The sequence below is a fragment of the Molothrus ater genome, chromosome 4, assembly GCF_012460135.2.
Source record: "Molothrus ater isolate BHLD 08-10-18 breed brown headed cowbird chromosome 4, BPBGC_Mater_1.1, whole genome shotgun sequence".
NCBI lineage: Eukaryota > Metazoa > Chordata > Aves > Passeriformes > Icteridae > Molothrus > Molothrus ater.
This window is the reverse complement of record NC_050481.2, coordinates 28,291,747-28,311,287: the sequence shown is the minus strand read 5'-3', so window position 1 is coordinate 28,311,287 and position 19,541 is coordinate 28,291,747. Positions and strand designations below refer to the sequence as shown.

The 19,541-nt window shown below is 37.6% G+C and overlaps 1 protein-coding gene across 2 annotated transcripts in view; it reads right to left on the bottom strand.

The window, feature by feature from the left end:
* Nucleotides 1-19,541, bottom strand: part of PPP3CA (protein phosphatase 3 catalytic subunit alpha) — a 171,146-nt gene that overhangs the window by 22,801 nt on the left and 128,804 nt on the right. For both annotated transcript variants that reach the window (XM_036381734.2, XM_036381735.2), the window contains exons 4-8: nt 19,121-19,232; nt 17,784-17,929; nt 15,700-15,839; nt 9,228-9,305; nt 7,325-7,419 (exon numbers count right to left, since the gene is read on the bottom strand). In XM_036381734.2, the coding sequence (XP_036237627.1) occupies nt 7,325-7,419; nt 9,228-9,305; nt 15,700-15,839; nt 17,784-17,929; nt 19,121-19,232 (571 nt within the window). The remainder of the gene's footprint in view (nt 1-7,324; nt 7,420-9,227; nt 9,306-15,699; nt 15,840-17,783; nt 17,930-19,120; nt 19,233-19,541) is intronic.

The following is a 19,541-nucleotide window of genomic DNA, read 5'->3' as shown; positions in this document are numbered from 1 at the left end:
ACTGCATGCAGGATATTTAATCAACACAAGCAACAGAAACAGTCAACACAAGGTGTGTCATTCTGTGCTTTCCCCTTTCCTCCAGCCTTCCCACTTCCATCTCCCCAGGGAGGAATGTAGTTCCAGGGACTGGTTATCACTTAATAGCCAGCAATAAAGTTGCACAACTGCAATGTGAGACAGCATTGTGGGAAATGCAGGGTTGGCTGAAGGGACTGAAGAATTCCTTCTGATTATTTCTCTCTTTTCTGATTATTTCTCTGATTGTCTGTCAATCAGAGAAGAAACCTTTTTTTATGCACTAGGTAGTTGCTTCACAAATATTTAAAAGGATGTTAAATGTCTTCCATTTTGTGGTCAACGACAGAGTCCAGAGCGACCTGGGAGTTTCTGAAACATACTCCCTGACAGACACAGAAAACAGCAATAATGTGAACTTTTGCCAGGCAGACACCATCCACTTAAATAAACCACATTTGACCCTTGCCCATCCCAGTCTGACAACTGGCAGTCAATCTGCTGCTCAGCAGAAGAAAAAAATGGCTTAATACTAGTAATAGCAAAAATGAGAAAACTAGTGTCAATGCTTTGAATATTTCCAACAGATTTTGGCTGAAATCACATGCAGCAGATTGAAATTCATTCTTTTTCTATTACTGTGACACAATTGCATAATAAAAATAAATAGTTTGTGGCTTTACAGAAAAAATGAGTCAAAACCACACAAAAAGGACCACTTAGTGGTTGTAAAGATTCATTTAAAGGACTAAAACTTCAAATTCATCATCTTAATGAGCTGAGGTAGTTCCCCTTCCCACTACTTCTTCAATTTATCAATTAAGTCTACTTCTAAATTCTGTGAAATTTGAATAAAGAAATAATTTTTACAGGGAACTTTTAAAACTGGCCTCTGAAAAACCTGAACCCTATGCAAAACAGTTGCAAAACATAAAATTAAATAAAAATGGCTTTAGTTAGGTTGTTTCCTTTGAAAGGAAGATAATTTAAGATTACTGTAACAAAAATATCGTCACAACACCTTGTTAATTTATATACCTGAATAGCTTACAAAATAATGTTCCAATAATAGTATTTCAAAAAATTCTCCCATGTAAATGACCTGTACATCTCCTCAACAAATCACTTCAAAATAACATTACACAATAAAGCAGGGTAATAACAGAGAAGCCTTCTAAAATAACTCTTCTCTTAAAATAACAGAATAAAATGGGGTATCATAAAACCAGTATCACAAATACTTTTTGGCATTTTAAATTAAAAATCTGTAATTTACAAGCACAACACACACAAAATATTTTTATTAGGTAAGTAATGAAGATGATATTTAACATGCAAATCAGCTCTTGTTATGAATGTACAGTCCTGATTACTACTTAGTAGTCAGAAGAGGAAAACTTTGCCTGGATCAAGTAGAAAATACTCCTCAGATAACAGCAGGAGTTTCCCTGAGCTTATCTGCCTCTGTGGTTTCTTTTGATAATAGCTTTCTTTTCCCTCTCTGTTGGCTCAGAAAAGATTGGGGGTTTCAACTCTGCTTCATTCCTTAGTCCTTAGTTAACTCAATGCCTAAGAAGCTACAGGAGAAGCAGCAGCCCTGAAAGAGTACACAGCTTTTGAAGGTTACAAGAGTGGAGGTCACACAGTCGCTGATGGAGGAGACAGAAGTGGGATGGGCTCCTTTGGTTATGAAACTTGTAAGAGAGGAAAACCTGACTCTACTCAACATTTGCTTATTATTCCAGGCTGAAACCTCAATACTTTTTCTTTCCAAACACAGACAGATGATAGAAGACCAAGCCATCAACCATTATCATGTATAATCACCAACCAGAGCAAGAATCTTATTTTATTATTCTTAACAGACACACACATTTTAACCTAATTTTGATACTTGCTGTTGTAAGTAAGTTTTAAAAGCTAATGTTTTGTAAAGTGAAGATGTACAGATAGCCCAAATGACATTACACTTGTTTCCAGCGGTAGTAACTGAGATATTGGATGCTGAAATCACATCAGAGTGAAATGAAACACTAATGCAGCAGGCAAAGGGCATTTGTACTGTTTAGCTTGAAGCATTTAACAGAGCTGCCCTAAGGCTGGGAATATGGGTGTTGAAAACTGTGCAGGTAAGACACCTCCTTCCTTTGGCTACAAATGGAGACAGCCCTTCTAACCTTCTCAAGGTTAGATACAGCAGCTAGTGCTAGACCTCCCTGGTCTCCTTCAGTTAAAGATGAGCCTGGAGCAACTGTGTCACACCAGTCAGATCCGAATGGATGTCTCAGACCCTCGGGCATCTCAAATGGGGCTTTTAAAGATTATATATTTGGAGGTAAGTTAAGGCCTGAAGCCATGTGAACAACATTAAACTGTGTGACAGCTCAGAATTTCTCAAAGACATGACACATCCTGCTTCATGATCTGACAAATAATTTTTCAGGGTAAATTAATTAATAACATTTTAATCAGAAAAAAAACAATCAGAGGAAAAAATAATGAGCTTGGTAGAAATACTAGCCCAGAATATTTTTAGATGAACAACCTAAATATATTTTCAGCAAACAATTTAACTAATTTTCTTGTAATTTTCTTTCAGAAAACTTATCCCGCATTTAGAAAATGAATCAGTGAAAAGTCCCCCAAATTCTTCACACCTAAGAAAGAATTTCAGTTTCTGATTTAATGCCAAATTAACTTCAGCATTAACTGTGCAACTGGGAACAATGCCTTCTCAAGAAGAGTTGCTAAGTAACCACAGCATTTTCTGCCCAAGTCAGGTCAGGGATAAGGGTTAGTAAAATGAATTTAAATACTATCAAAGGACAAAAATTATTTACTCTACAAGGTAATGGTCTAAATAATCAAGTACAGAAGTGAAGATAATTGTAGATGGAAATATTTTTCCTTATACAATTTTAAAGATTTTTATTTTGCATGTGCAACTGCATCTTGCAAAGAAACAGCCAAGTAACATTCAAGATTTAATCAACAGACTGCAAAAATCACTTTTGGCAAACTTCTCTGCATCAGCAATGAGATGGCCTAGATACCCTGACAACTCTTCTTTAAAAGCTTTTGTTTCCGTGACAAGAACTCTTCACAGCAGCAGAGATAAGGCATTAAAGAAAACTGATAGGGCAAACAGAGGTTACATCTCTCTTCTTCCTCTCAAAGTGCTAATATTTCTCAGAGATCATCCTTGTCTTCCAGGTATACTACTCTGTCTTTTTCCAGGTGAAAATAATTTTCCTGTTAGATCCATCTGGATCAGGCACACTTCATGGTATAGTTCATGCTGAATCTTGATACACTTCACTGACATATAACTTATGATACATTAACAAGCATACAGATTTACAGATAGTTTTCATTTCTCTACTATCCCAAACTCTCCTGCACACTGACTTTCTTTTCCTGCTTTTCCTTTAGGAAACAACACATCTATGTTGCAGCACATTGGAAGAAACTTCATGCTGGAGATTTTTTCAATAACTTTGGTAGTTCTCTCTCCACTACAAAACCTAATCTTTTAAAAGTGTTCAAAAGATAATAGTCTGTATTTAAACAGCAAGTTAAAATTGCTCACTCAGCCAAAAAGCACCCACTTACTGAAGTTACAGCCAGACACAAAAATGCCAGTATTACCAGTGTTCTACAAGTAACTTTTCTGCCTCTAAAGAACTTCTGTAGAATCTTTCACTTGATTTTTTTTTTGTTTATTTTTTGGGGGTGTGCATAAACAACACTACAGCAAGGCCTAATTAAGGCATTAAGAAATACTGAATGCAGTAATGAAAGTTTAGACACAATACAAGGCCAGATCATATCACAAGGTAATTTTTGGCACCCTCTTATTCAGTTGCTATGGAGAATTTCTCCTAGTTATGGGCACCCTGGAGCCCAGGGGCAAATCTGTACTTACACAACTGTCTCAAAGTTTCTTGATCAGCACAGGTGATCTTTAAGGCCCTCAAGTCACTGGTAACTACCACAATCCAATTAACATTTATCTTCTTACATAAGCTTTCTCTCCAGAAGCAGTAGTCTTAGAAGAATTACCAATGCACTGGTACTTCTTGTAATGAGTACTAATAACAATCTTTGAGTATCTTTATCTTTATGCCTTTTAATAAAACAAATGAAAGCAGAAATGTTTGAGAAAGCTATGAAGATACTGAACAGTAGCTCAGAAGTTGCCAAAAAACTCCCTCCCTTTTGCCAATGCTTTCCATTATACTGAATATGGAAGGAATTATTAATAGTAATGGAGTAGGATAATAATGGAAAAAGGAGGACACAAGGCTCCCAATATTGAGGCAGTTTCTGAGTCTTTGAATCACCCCCCTGAAAGCCTCTCTCTGTGTCTCCCTTAACTAAGAGGGATGCCCTGACAGGAGCCTCCTAATGCAACACCTCCCTCTGGCACCCAAAGCTGTGTGTGTGTGGCCTAGGGCTGTGACAGGAGCCACAGCCACGTGTGCACAAGTGACACACACAGCCTGCATGAGGCCACAGCCAGGAACCAAAGGGATACAGAACCCAGCACAGCCAGAAGAGGTTCCATGGTGGGTCAGCACTGTGAGACAGCTCATGCAGAGGCTCCATGGCAGCGTTGTTAACAGCAGATTTGTTGAACACAGGCTTGTTTGGGTAGCTTATCTTCAGCCACTCCTGTCAAACCTTCTTTTGCACTGATATCCTTGCCTCCCTACTGCTCTTTGAGGACATATCTGATCCCAGATCTGATCCCATGGCTGCTCTCCACCAGGGACTGAAGAGCCCCTGGATAAAGTTGGCAAACAGGTCTACTCCTGAAGTGCTTTGAGGAAGCTCAAGAAACTACATCTGTTTTAATGGGTGTAAGAACTATCAACCTGGGGGAGAAAATGAGCATTCTTAACCTCTTGCAGCTTTAAAAAAAATGTATTTATCCTAAACAATACTGCATTTAAAAATGACCCATTTAATGTCAATGGGAGCTTGAGCCTCTCAGGAATTTATTCAGGGTGACTGTTGGCTGACAACCAGAGGAACACTGAGAACGCATACTAGACAGGAAGGTGCTTACTAGTAGGAGAATAACTCCTTTTCCAAGGACTGACAGTAACCAAACCTCCAGATAACCTGTAAAAATCAATTAGGTTCTGCACCAGTGCATGATGAGTCAGCTAGAGCAACTGCCCTGACAACACCTCTGGATGGAAATACCTTCCTTTTTCTTCTGATAGCAGTCAGAAACTGTGCTCTCAGTAAATTCATTTGCTGCAAACCAAGGAAGTCAACAAGTAGCCATGTTTTGGACTCATTCTATACCATAGTGGTTTTTTTTTTCCTTGAACAGGGAAGCAAGCACCCAGAAACTATCCAGATAAAGAAAGATGTATGAGCAATGCAGCATGATAAACTATGCATGATGTACTTTAAATGCCAAGAGCCAGGGCAATCAGTCACATGAAATAATGCCTCAAAACTTCTAATGAGCGAAAAGGAGGCAGATAATCTCAATGGAGATCCATTACAAAGCTGTTAAAGGTCAGCCTCTGAATTCACAAGAAGTTACATATTCAGGAGTGGCACACAGGTGCTGATGCGGCATCAGTGCTGATTTACCTGAGCTCACTCTGAGCAGGTATTGCTGGCAGTGCACACCAACTCCAGCTGTGGCCACAGATAACCCCTCAGCAAATGGTGTAGAGCTTCCCATCAAAATAGGCATTCCACCACATGTAACACCTGCCTGCCACAGTGGAGCATCCTGGAACAAGGGAAATGACCCTCTCTTTGGAAATGGAGATAAAAGAGAGGCAATTCTCTTTACCACCCAAACTGTGGTTTCAAATTCAAGGTTTTGAACATTGTGAATCATTGCTTTCCTTTTAATATTTGCCCTCAAGACAAAGTTTCACATAATTCACCCACTGCCTTCATTGTACAGAACTGCTTCCATGCCTAAGAAACAAAAGGTGAACACTTTCTACCACCTTTCTTTTACAGACTTGTGATCGTTCAGCCTTCGACCCAAAACAGCCAACCAGGAGAGTAAACACACTTCTCCACCAACAGCAATGATCCTACCAAGAAAATGAACACATTCCTTACTTCATCCTGCACTTCTTAGGTTGCTAGCAGAGCCCCTACATCATTAACTTTTACAAAAGTAGCTATTATTGATAGTTCTGCTTGCATGGTTTTGCAGAAGAACATATTAATTTTCCCACAAGTTAACAGGTATATTAAGAAATCTGAGGTGTAAAAACCCCATTATCTAGCAGTGAAGTGCTTCCTTCCCTTGCATTCAGTTCACGTCATAAAAGCTTTTAGATTATAAATTTTATAACATATAATGATGCCTGAAGAAAGCTTTCTTTTCAAGTTTAAAGAGAAGTATTGTTTGCTTCCTCTGCAAACAAGCATCCAGATTAAAAACAGCCCTTCACAAGAGAGACTGATCTCTGCAAGGCAGCAACTTGCAAGAATATAACTGAGAAAGAATTATTTTACTTTGTTCACAGAGAAACACAAATTATTTTATCATTATGGGGACTAGGAGAAAGTAAACAATACTGCTCATTTGAAGATATAGAAGGACAGGTTTATTAGAAAACTTTATTTTTAGAAACATGAATATTTTTTCCAGTTCATTAGAAATTTCTGGGAATGCAATAAATGAATAAATTCAGAGAAGCTGCAAAGACTTGTATTGAGTGGAGCTTTTATATAGTGACCACTGACCCTTATTTCTGTAGTAACCTTTTTATTTTTTTGGCTATTTATATTTAATTTTTCTACATTTCAGTAGTCAAGGATTAAAACCCCCAAAATGTAAAGGAACTCAGACATCCATCCCATGCTTTATCTGCTCATGACCTGTCAAAGTTTAACTGGCTAGACAGTTTGCACATACAAACTCCAATAATTTTATTGGAAAGAAGCAAGGAACAGATAATTAATTATAAGGAACACTAGGCTCTAAACATCTCACGCAGAGCATTTCTTAATATACTTCTTCATTAATAGAGCTGTTTTAAGTTTTGCTTCCCGTGTAACATTTACTTAATAACTTGCAGTCAAAATACAGAAATATCCTAAGGCATATTAAAATACACAGTTATGTTCAGAGGCATACATCTGCCTGTAAGGAATTTAATTAGGTTTGTATTATATAATAAGTGGAATGGGCATGAACTAACAAAAGAGGAAGAAAATGGGCATGAACTGATAAACACAGGAATGAAAAGACACCAACATATTCAAGTGCACAGAAGTACAGTCTACTGTACATGAACAGGAATTAAATTCTTACCTTTGTTATTGTATACATCTAGATAGTTTGGTGCTGAAAAAATTGTGATTAGCGAAGGGAAGCCTGTTGTTTGGCTTTTCCTGTACATACGATACCTAAGAAGAAAGAGAAGATACTAATTACTACCCAGTGTTGAATGTCCATTTGTCACTGACCACATTCAGTGCGAAAAATGCCCAGTGCATTAGAGCTCTGGCTTTTAACACATGCCAAGACTGAAAAACACACACATGAGCTATTTAAAAGCCACAGGAAAGAAGTATTTCCTGCAGATTTTCTCATTATAACCATTTGACATGACCAGGAATCCACGCTTGAAAGTGGTGTGTCTGTCTGAAATTCAGTGAGCCAGAGGTGGGATTTGTTGTGAATTTGCTCACTGCCCAGGACATTGCCAGACTTTCCCTCTGGGGGACTGTGGGTGAAGCAAGCACCAGCAGGTGCCTTGGCAGGGTCCTGCCTTCAGAAGGGAACTGGGTGTCCCCCAGGACCCTCCTGCTGCCTGCCTTCTCCAGGCATAGAAGCCATGGCACGGCCAGGGCACATGGAAGGGGTGAGAAGGGAAGGGGAAATGGGGCATCTGATACTTTCAGTGCTGTGTCTAATCTTATCCACTCTATCAGCCAGTTTATTAATGTCTGTGTGTTTTCATTACCTAACCTTACTGCCTCATGAAAAATACAAGGCTTATTGGGCCAACAAATAAGCACTAAACCTGCAAGTAATTGGAAAGAAAGCAACCAAACAGTACTTAGACACAAGTACACCAAACAATGCTCTTTAGTCCTCAGCCTACAAGAAACCTAAGAATTCAGCAAACATCCACAAAAGTTGCACTGAAACTGTTGTATAGTTTAAATGCAATCTTTTCCACAAAATTTTAATTTTCACCCTTTACTGGAAAGCAATACAAGAAAAAAGAAATCTTATTACCCTTGAGTATTCCATGCTAGGTATTTCTGGCATAGTAATAGCTTGCTTTTTATTGCATTACCATATGGAAGTCACAACAATTCAAACATTCAGAATAGTTTTTAATATGCATAGTGAATATTGAGCTTATTCCTACAATGCCACTAATTTATCTTTTATTGCTGTTCAAGTTGGCTAAAGTTTTTACCTCCAAACAAACACAATAATAATTTAGGCGTGATATGCAAAGCTATTTATTCAGATTCCAATCCTTCATTAATATCTCACAAGTATGGTACACTTCAAATAAGAGGAATTTTTAAAGTAATTTTTTTAAAGCAGCACAAAAAATTCTACCTTTATAATGACAATAGTTTCATGGGGAACCATCAACACTACCTGATGCTTGACCTGGACTGTTTTTGCATTCAATGGCTTAGACTTCTTGAATTCATTAATGATACTCCTGCAGAAAAATTTATGTGCCTGTACAGTTCCATAATTTTTATTTTTTTTATGAAGTATAAAACCAGTAGGCCCAAAAGTTTTAGGTAGCTGAGAAAGTCCTAAAAGATGGCAGTTCTGGCCTTTGTGAGCCAAATCACTTCTCTGGCATCATGGCAATCAGTGTGTCAAAATACTCTGGCATATTTGCAAACCTTTTTCTGAAATGAATTTGTTTTTCTTTACATGTCTGGCATTGTTTGGCATCAAAAAATTTTGGTCATTTTAAATTAGTTAAATACACTAAGGCTAAGTAAGTGGCATTTATAAAAATTCATTAAATTTCGTAACTCACTAATAATAATGTAAAAGACATTATAATACCATTGTGTATTTTTGTAGCATTAGTAAAAAGTGAGAGCTGTCGCAGCTTATATATTCCAGTTCATTCTCACTCATCTGCTCTTCCTTTTTGTGCTCTGTTTGGGAATGGTAAGCCATTATACATAATGAGTATTATTATTGCCCCCTCTCCACACATACTTACCCAGCATCCTGGGCTTCATGAGCTCGAAGTATGGATAACAAGTTATTGTGCTGTAGGAATTCACATACAGCAGGGTAACTGTTAAAAAAAAAAGTAATAGCACCTGTTAAGGCATTATCAGAAGCAGCACAAAGAACTCTAGCTTTCAAAAAATGTCTCATAAAGCACGTATCATTCATGAAATTAGCACCTGCTCTGCAGGCAGATTTCAGTAGAGACATCATCACCAGCAGTGTCTTTTTAAATCCCCCCCCATAACTGCTTGGAAAGGAATGCAAGAAACTCATCCATTACATAACAACAATCAGCCAATGGCTTGTCAGGAAAAAAGGTACTTTCTTTTATTCATCTAAGATTTAATGTATTCTAAAAAAACGAAATCTAACACAGCAGTTGCTTGTAACAGAAAACTTCACCCACTGACTACTGTATGCAGTGGCTGCTTGTGGACACCAGAAAATAAGGTGGTTAAGTGGAAAGAAAAGGAAAGAGAGAAAGAAGAAAGGAAAATCAATCCTCAAACTGGGGATGTTTATCTTCCTGAACTTTATCTCCTTGAGAAATAAATTATCTTTCCCCTTGGCAACTTAAAATCCTGTGACTTCTGAAACCCCAAAAATGTGTTCACTGAATATATCTGTGCTAAACATACTGAGCAAGATTAAAAAAAAAAAAACAAAACAAAAAAACCAAAAAACTCAAGTATAGATTACACAAAAAACTGCTGTCCCAAGCATGGTTTCATGGTTTCACCTTAAGTGGCCACTTGCAATCAGTTAACAGCCCCCTCAGTTTCTAATTTCATGCATGAAAAAGATGAAAACTTACATACCCCTCTCCCCCAATCTAATACATCATCTTCCTTTAGTTTATCCAAGAGACATGATACTACTTGCTTCCAAACCTTCCTGAGTATTTTGGAACTGAAATATCATTGCAGCTAGAAGCTACAAACCCAGTGGAATGCTGTATCGCTGTTTCTGGATTTAAGCTTCCTAGCATGTATTCTCAGATGCAGGTCTGGTATTTGGAATTGTTTAAAAAGATTGCCATTATAAAACAATTTCAATTCCCAAATTATGTGGGGTAATGTTTTGGCAACTACAGTGATCTCAAATGCTGACAGGCTGCCATTCAAACCACTGGCAAATGAGAACTGATTTGCATACATTTCTTTTCATAATTAATTGTGACTAAATGCAGACTTATGGTACATTTTGTTTAGAAATTTTTACATTAACTTCTGAAAACTGGGGTCTATCATGAAAATCTGATAGACAGTTGATTATGTTCATTATCAGTGCAGCTGCTCAAAATGGCTAGGCTATTACATTTTTTTCCTCCATAGTATTCTTTTCATCCAGTGTTAAGTACTGCTTTTAAAGAAGACATAATGAAGTGGTAAAAAATGCTCCTAAATAGATATGATAGGTTCTTCTTTCCATTTCAAGTACAAAAGTAGTGGAGTTTTTTATTGCCTAATTATCTTGTTCTTCATAAATTTGTGGAAAATAAGAATTCTGCTAGCAGAATTTGGCAGATTCTACAGGGCCCACACCTACAATAGCAGAGGTGTCACAGTGCTCCATGCAAATTTACGAAAAAATAATTTGCCTGCCTTCTTTTTTTACAAGTGAATAGCATGGGACCTTCAACGTGCCAGCTGCCCTATTACCCAGAGCACCACAAACCATGAGCAGTCTATCAGGATATTTTATTTTGAAAAAGGCAAAGCAACTTGCAAGCATTTTTCTTGAGCTTCTTGTTGAAGCAGAGGCTGGGGAGTAGCAAATTTTGCATCATGTGCCGCTATTACATATGCTATCCTGCATTTCCTTAGTATGTTAGCTATAGATTAAACAATGTTACTTAACACAAAAATACATGTCCTAAAAAGCAGGTAAAAATAAAAAGTCACACAAAGAGCCAATAAAACAGACATTATGGCAGAAATAATCAAAACCAAAATTCTACAGAAATGACTTCTGCTTGGAAATCTTTTTTCAAATATTTTTTATTAAAATAACTGACTTGCAGTCAAATTCCCTACTAATTTTTCAGAGTGCTACCGTTTCAGAAACCCCTTCCTCCTCGCCCTGCTTTGCAGAGCCCAGACTGTAACTCAGATGAGCCAGAAATAAAGCAGTTGGCCAAGAGGGAAAACAAACAAACAGAAATCCCCCACGCAACAGGCTTTTCCAGAGCGCCCCAGCCTCCTGCCTTCATGTGTCATGCTGAATCACGGAGGAGCGGTGACTCACAGAGAAAACAAAACACCCCTCTGCTAAGCTAGAGAGATGCTATTCCCCATGGAGTACGTGACTGTGATATTCCCTACTTGGGCATCTTCTTTCATTAACATGCCTCATGCATAGTTTACTAGTTCTGAGGTCTCTTTTGCATGATATCTGATTACTTCTGGCAGTTTTCAAAGAGAAGCAATACTTTGCTAACATGAACCAAAATGGCAAATGTTTTCAAATTGTTTTTCCACCAATAACTGGAAAAAATAGATGGAATCAACATAGTTTTTTTCATGTCCCCTCATCATACCATTAAAAGAGAGGCATAAGCACTTTCAAAAGAGAACATTCAAATTTAGTTCAAAAAGCTTCTGTAACATTACATGCACATATAAAATAGGTTTCCTGCAAAATCCATTGGCATTGCACTTGAGTCTCCAAAGGCAAATGCTTTGTTGCTGTGCTGTTCCCTAAGCAACTCTCAGAACATCCCTTTCCACCAGCTTTTCCTTGCTCTTAGCTGTGCTGTCTGCAGAGCTGCACCGGGAAGTGGAACAGGGCACTGCATTAGAACAAATAAACACATCTTTTTTTGCAGAGTCGTTCTTCCAGAACTGGATGCTTTCCCAGGCCTGATGGAGCACACAAGCAATTCTACCAGTACATCTGGGCAGACAATGTGAGGGCAGCAAGAGCCCTAAAAGCTTCTGGTCTGGGAGAAAGAAGAGTAGAAAAGTGGGCAAAAGAATCTGTTAAAAATGCTATTACTAAAAAAAAAAAAAAAAAAAAAAAAAATCAACCACACAACTGTGCTTCCCACCCTGAGCTGAAAACACACTACAGTCTTCAAAAGCTTTCAGCAGATATTTCTTTAATCTTTGCATACTGACAAACTTAACTTGCATGTCAAGTGCACCACTGAAATCATTTGCTTGTAGGGCCAAAATTATAACTCTACCCCAGAGTAGAGTTCAACCATCTGCAAGGTTGAACCATTTCACTGCTATCCAAGGCTGGAAAGTGTTTCTTGAACACCTCCAGGCAAAGTGACCCCAGCAACTCCCTGGAAGTCATTCCAATGCCTGACCACCCCTTCAGTGAAGGGGTTCTTCCTGGCATCCAACGTGTTTCTTACAAAATCGCCTGAGAGTTACTGTACCACTAGCTTATGAAGTAAGTGCAAAGGGTCATTGGCAAGATCAGTACAAATTGAAAAGTGTAAATAAATATTTGCTAGAAAAATTCAAGGCAAGAATTAGATAATTTGGTAAACAGGAAAACTTCTTTACTGGCTGGATCAGCTGAAAAACTATGTGCCTGTGGGTCTAATATCACTCGGGAACAAATTAATTCCCTCTTGTTTATAATATACTCTGAACACATTATTTTGGGTATGGATGAAAGAAAAGCTTAACTCATACTAAAAGAACAATTTAAACAACCAGCATTCCATTAATGATTTCTACTTTTTCACAAAATTGCATCAAACATGACCAGGACTACAAAGGAGGTACAATTTTAAACTTCACATAGGGAAAATGAAATCCCATCCCTATCACTTTTTGTTCTCTTTAAAGTACAGAAACTTTAACATATTTTCATTAATTCCTTATATTCCACAGTTAACATTTCACTCTGGCATTGTGCTATTTTGACAATCCACAGTACAAAATACTGCTAGATGCTAAAGGTGTGCACTAAGCATTGACTCTGAGCGCTTCTGAAAAATCAGACTATTCTTTCCATCTCTAAATGACAGGTTATGCCTATGGTTTCAAGATCTGACATTTTACACCTAGCCACAGCAGTTTCAAGAACTCTTACATAAAGGGACATTTCTTGAAGAAATACTGGATCAGTTTGAAATTCAATAGGCTGTATGAGAGTGATCACGTAAGAAATGCAGTGAGAAGCTTGTCAGACTACTGTAAGCTACAGTCTTTACACTTTCCCATAGAAATGGCCCAACATTTCACAAATGGGTTTTGGCTAAACGCAGAGGATTTTGTGCACTTCTGAGATGGAAGGTCCAGTTAACATGGTGCATGCAGTGTTAGAAAGCCACATTACTGTTATTTTCCTCACAGCATCTTTGTATTAGGAAATAACTTGAACTCAGAGCAAAGTAACTTGCAACTTGTCATTATAAGTTGCAAATAATAAATATTTTATTTATTTTATTTATCTGTAATAAATAAAAATTATTTATTACAGATATTTCCTGCAATTGATTAGGAGACCTTAATCAGCTAGAAATTCTTTCACTTATTCGCAGGCATGACCAAAATCTTCCTGACTTTCATTCAAAATTCTCATTGCTATCTTTTAACTTCCCATTCTAGAAATGACTGAAGAAACTTAAGAAATTTTATTTAGTGAAGAATAAACACAGTGATTCTATTAACAGGCATTCTTGAAGGAGGACTGAGTAATTCAGTCCTTCCTTTACAAGCCTGTTCAGGGAAATTTGTTCCTTTACTCAGAAAGTAACTAGAAAAGGCAAGGAAAATTAGACATTCTACACTGATGGATACCTTTTATACCAGGTATTATTAGGCAAGCAATTAGTCATCTTCCAGGGCAACTAGATACTTCTTTGAAAAGGAATGCTTGCCTTCATATAAACTCAGATAACATGATTCCAAGCTAGCCTTCTGACTCAATCATCAAGCAGTTATATGTCCCTCACATGACCTGATAATTAGCTGTCTTCTGAATAGTTCCTCTTCTCCTGAAAATGCACTTTTCTGAATATGCATCAGGACACAGACTAGGTCTGGTACATTTTCTGGAGGAAATTGATATATGTATTAAAGAAATTTTATGGCAACTGTATGGAGCAGACCTCTGAAAAAAACCCCAACCTAAAATCTAGAACTTTTTCCAGTACATAAACATCCCTGTATTTAAGCACAAGCTATATCTGCCAGGCTATTCATGAGTGGAAATCACCATTGTGTGCAGTGCCTGGGAGTCACAGGTACACTCCAGCATTTGCTACTGCTGGTGAGAGGATAAGCAATGATTTTACTGCTCAGTCATAGCCCATTTCTGCACTGATCAATTGTTTGCAGCAGTGTGCCATCCCTTTCATGATGATCCCAAACACACCCATGGAGCACCTCCCAGATGTCACAGACCCGAGTGTGGCTGCCGGAGCTGCCCACCGGAGGCGGGAGGCAGCAGCCCAGGGTGCAGAGCCAACTGCTCTGCTCTTCACTGGCCCCATGCTGCAGCAACAGGACTCTGAGAAGGGAGCCAGAAATCTCATTTTTGAACATCCAACCATCTGCCACCTTCCTGATAATGTCACCAACAAGGAGGTTGATTCCAGCGGCTCTGTCACCTGGTTTTTGGTGGAAGCCTTTGAATTACTTTTGACATGTTACTAAACAGCTACAGTCAGTGTTCAAGGTGAGATTTTCTAATGCAAGTGAAAGAGTTGGATTCCTCCCTTCCTCTGAGTTTGCTGAGAAAACATAGATTTGTGTAACTAGCATGGGCTGAAGCAGAAATGCTTCACTTCAAAAAGTTCAACAACCTCTTAACATTTCAATAACATCTTCACGTTTCTCCTGAACAAAAACGTTTTTTAAATTAATATTTCACTGAATACATTGCTCATTTTGCCATTTAACCTCCTCTCCTGCTAGTTTTGCTACTCTGATGTCCTTGTATGTTGTTCTTATCTACCACAATAAAAAAAAAGGCAGAAATTCCTTAAAATCCCCACACTGCCAGGGGACAGCACATTCATGTTTCTGCAGGAATGTTACAGGCACTTTTCTGCATTTCAGGTATTACTAAGTCCCATTTAACAAATGCTTTTTAAATACTGAATTTCTTAATTCTTCTTTCTTCTTACTTACAATAAGTAATCCGTTTTTCAGTGCTGGCATCTTTCATTAGAAATTGCATTTAATTTCCAAACTAGAAATGCAGTTGCATATCCCTTTTTAAAAGTGACACATTCATTCTCTAACTTACAAAAACAGAGGCAAAATACACAGGCTTTGGTGAATAAAATTAAGTGATTTAGAGTTTTCCCACTGTGGCATAACAGAAGAGATTAAAATAAAGCAAGGATGAATTTTTCTGAAAACAAGGCTAGCCTGCAGAAAAAAAATGCCTAATTACCTAAGTAGTGCCACAAAGTTCAAGCAAACATTTATACTGCAAAAGTAGAACCGGTTTGCCAACAGAAATCTATCCAAAGTAGTAACAATCACCTGTAGAAGTACGAGCACCCCCTGACTGTGTTGTGAGTGAAGTGTTCCTGAGTCTTCTCATTTCCAAAGTCCTCCAACGGGTCTGACCACAGGATGTCACACATAGGTCCATATGCAGGTGGTTCCTTGAATCGATCTAACTAAGAAAAATAGGAGACAAAGAAATACTAACTTCTTTCAACTATGTATCACAGAAACAATGAAGCAAAATTACTATTTTTCACTCCATGAGCAAGTGAACAAGAGACTCATAGCAATCTGTTCTTCAGCTTTAAAGCAAAGGAGTTTAAGCGCCAGCAAAACACTCCTTGCAAACATTGATGGGGACAGAAGGAATAGATAGAACTGAAAATTAAGAGATTCAGTGGATTCATGTTCTACATGAATTTTTGTTTGCTTTTTTTTGCCTTTCTACTGGTTTTTGCAAGCATTCCAGTGGACAAGGGAGAATATAATATTTCTGTATTTCATTATTTTTCAAACCTTAAACATTAAATTTATGTAAGTGGGGCACCTCAAGAAAATATAGTAGTTATTTCAAAGCCAGGTTCCATTTAGATTTATGTACATTTTCACAAAAAAAAATTATCTAAATATCAAGAAAATATCTCTGCATTACAGCATGTAGGCATGACATTGCTGTTGCTCCTGTAACCTCAACCCTAATTAAGAAGCTAAAAACTTCTTTTTGGTCCTCCTATGGGTATTTAATATTTCAAATTATACAGAATCATACCGCAAATAAGATGAAGTACAACAAAATAATAAAATAATAAAAATCAGTATTCTCCTGGAAGAACTCTTTAATATAATAACATCATGTGTTATCTCAAGAATTCTTTCACATAAGAGCAGCCCTGTTAAGATAGTGTATGAATAAGGCTTGCAGTCTGCAATATTCTCTATTTCGACCAGAAAGATCAAGTAAAAGATTCAGTAGCTAGTAGATACTTTCTGCCCTCAAAAAAAAAAAAATCAAAGAGAACAAATGGGTGTTGTAAGTTTTCAACACTCAAAGTTTTAGTAAGAGACCTCGACAATTTTGCCTTTGCATTCTTGTTTTGACATATTCATAGCATATCTACACTTCTTATTTCAGCCCTCTCCAAGTAATGCTTATGTAATTACAATACATTTAAACAAAAATTCATAAATATGCAAACCCAGTTTCTGCTGATTGCCAAAGATAAATAGACTGCAGGGTTGGGCAGGGAGAAGGAAAGGTGTTAATGAACCTAATCTACAATCTGAGAGCTAAACAACTTTACTCTGCCATTATGCTGTTTCGGAGCCAGCTAATTTTTATGCAGAGTATTTTTGTTTACTGAGATAGTAAACCTTTACCTCAGAAGCAAAACTTTGCATTCAGTAATTTTTTAAAGTGCAGTTAATATCTTAAGCTAATTGCTTTTAAACCAAAACATGTAATTACTGGCTCAATTTGTTGTTGTTGCTTTTTTTTAAACTATATTCATTTCTTAGTAGACTACAAATTAACCTCAGAATATAAATTATCTTTCACTAACCTGAAAGCTCAGAAATAGATATCCATTTGCAAGTCTCAAACAGCAAACAAGGAGGATTTTTTTTCTGGGAACACTAAGAATGAATGGTTTAAATAGCTCTTCCTAGAAATATCGACTTCCTAGAGATCTCTTCCACAAAACATGTGAATAAAAAATTAATCCTTGATAACATGCAATAACACTAGATTATGTGAAGAAGCTGTTTGATACTGTTCTCTGAACTTCCATGAGATTTCTGAGAAACTTTTCAGAACATAAGGGTACAACAAGTGTGAACTTATTAAGCCTCAATTAGACCATGTGCTGGGCACTCAAACGCAGAACTACTAAAAATATGGTGGGACTTATTGAGAATGAAGCTCTTGACAATTTAAAAAACTACCAACTATATTCATTACAATCATATGAGCCTTTTTTGTTACATCTTTATATATTGTGAGGTTCTTCTAGAGCTCTTTTGCATCTTCTCCAAGAAAGCACAGAACACTTAACAAGGCACAAGGAGTTGTCAGATGGGGCTTGCATTGTGCTTACAAGGTAATAACCTCCAAGACTTACTTTTCTGATGTCATCTAAGGTGTTGATCTCGGGAGACAAGCCACCATGTACACACAGGAATTGTTGGTTCATCAGAGCAGCCAAGGGAAGGCAGTCGAAGGCATCCATGCAGGCATCATATACACGTTCTGAATATTTGATTTTACCTTTTAAAAATTAAGATAGTAACAGAAAGTGCCATCAACACTTAAGAGGAAAAAGGATAAAAGGATTGTGCTTAATATCGCAAACTTTTTCCTCTCACTATTCTATCTAGTATTGAGGACTTGACCCAAACTTTTGCTTAATACAAAAATATCTTCAGGAATCCACTGCTGGAAAAATTCTTCCTGTTCTGAGGTGAAGCTAATAACATTTTTTCATATTTTTTTCTAAAAAACTGTAAATAAACAACTGAATATACCATTATAGTCTACCATTTCTACTCAGTACGAAATCTGTAGAGCAAGCCTTAAAACATCTGCTGAATGGTTATCATCATTATCACTCAATATACTCTCTATGAAATAGTCAGAACTTTAGCCCAGTCCCTTATAATTAATTATCTACAGAAATGCCATTATGAAATGAACGAGGTGGAATAATGAAGCTGAAATGTTAATTTACCAATATGCATATTAAACTCAGTAAACCATGAAGCCTTCAAGCCAATTAACATTTCCTTTATCCCCAGCATAAAAAGAAAACACAGACTTATGGCAATAGTTTCATCTCACTGTGTCACAGGGAAAAAAAAGCTTCATTGTGCAGGTAAAGGTCTACATCTAATAAGCTTTTATGTGTCACTGCATCATTTCTTGCAACACAGAAAGGAATTTATATCAAAAGAGCATATTGAAAAGTTTAAGCCTACACACAGGACAAATGTGAAAATGCTATACCTAAAGGAAAAATAAAATAAAAATTCCTTGCATTTTTCTCCTGCTCCATGAGATGAGACCCAGTGACATGAGGTCCTCCTTAACTAGCAGTCAGGAACCTGTCACAGGTGCCAGGGCTGTTGTGCCAGCAGGTTTTGCCTGCCAGGCTGCTGTGTGGGGCAGCAAACCCTTGGCTGCTGCCAAGAGCATCAGCAGCAGAACATGCTCACTGAGAGCATTCTGGCCAGGTGGACCCACAGCAGCCCCAGGATGCTCCCATACTCAAATATGGGGGGGTCTAAGCCCTTCCATTCCACACCACTGAGAGGTTACTGCCCCCTCAGGGAACAGGGACTACCATTCAAAATTAATGGCATTTAACATGAAAATTTACTAATAGTGAACCAATATAAAATATCTGCAAAATAACAAGTTGCTGAAAAAGGAGTTAAGAAGTGAAAGGTAAGATAGACTTACATTCTTGCTTAAATGTGAAATACTCTGTTAAATGTCTACATTCATGGTTCCCACGAAGTAAAAACAGTGTTTTGGGATAAAGGATTTTCAAGGCCCACAAGTACAGCACACACTGTGAATCAGAAGAAGAAAGAAAATTAGAATTCATAATTAATGATGGAACAATTTACATTCCCTTCCATCACAAAAAACTTGCAGAGAAAGTAAAAGTGCAAAGCAAAATCTGTGCAAAGCATTTATTTTCAACGGATTAACTTCATTCTTCATATGCTACACTCAAACACCTCTCTGCACTTCAGCCTATACCGGCTGAAACTCGAGTGGGTACATTCTGTCAGAGTTTCACACTTCTTGCTGAGTGGCCCCTCCCTGGTCAGCCGTGCCAGGCTGCCTCCAGCAGCCCCAGCTCTCCCCCAGCACT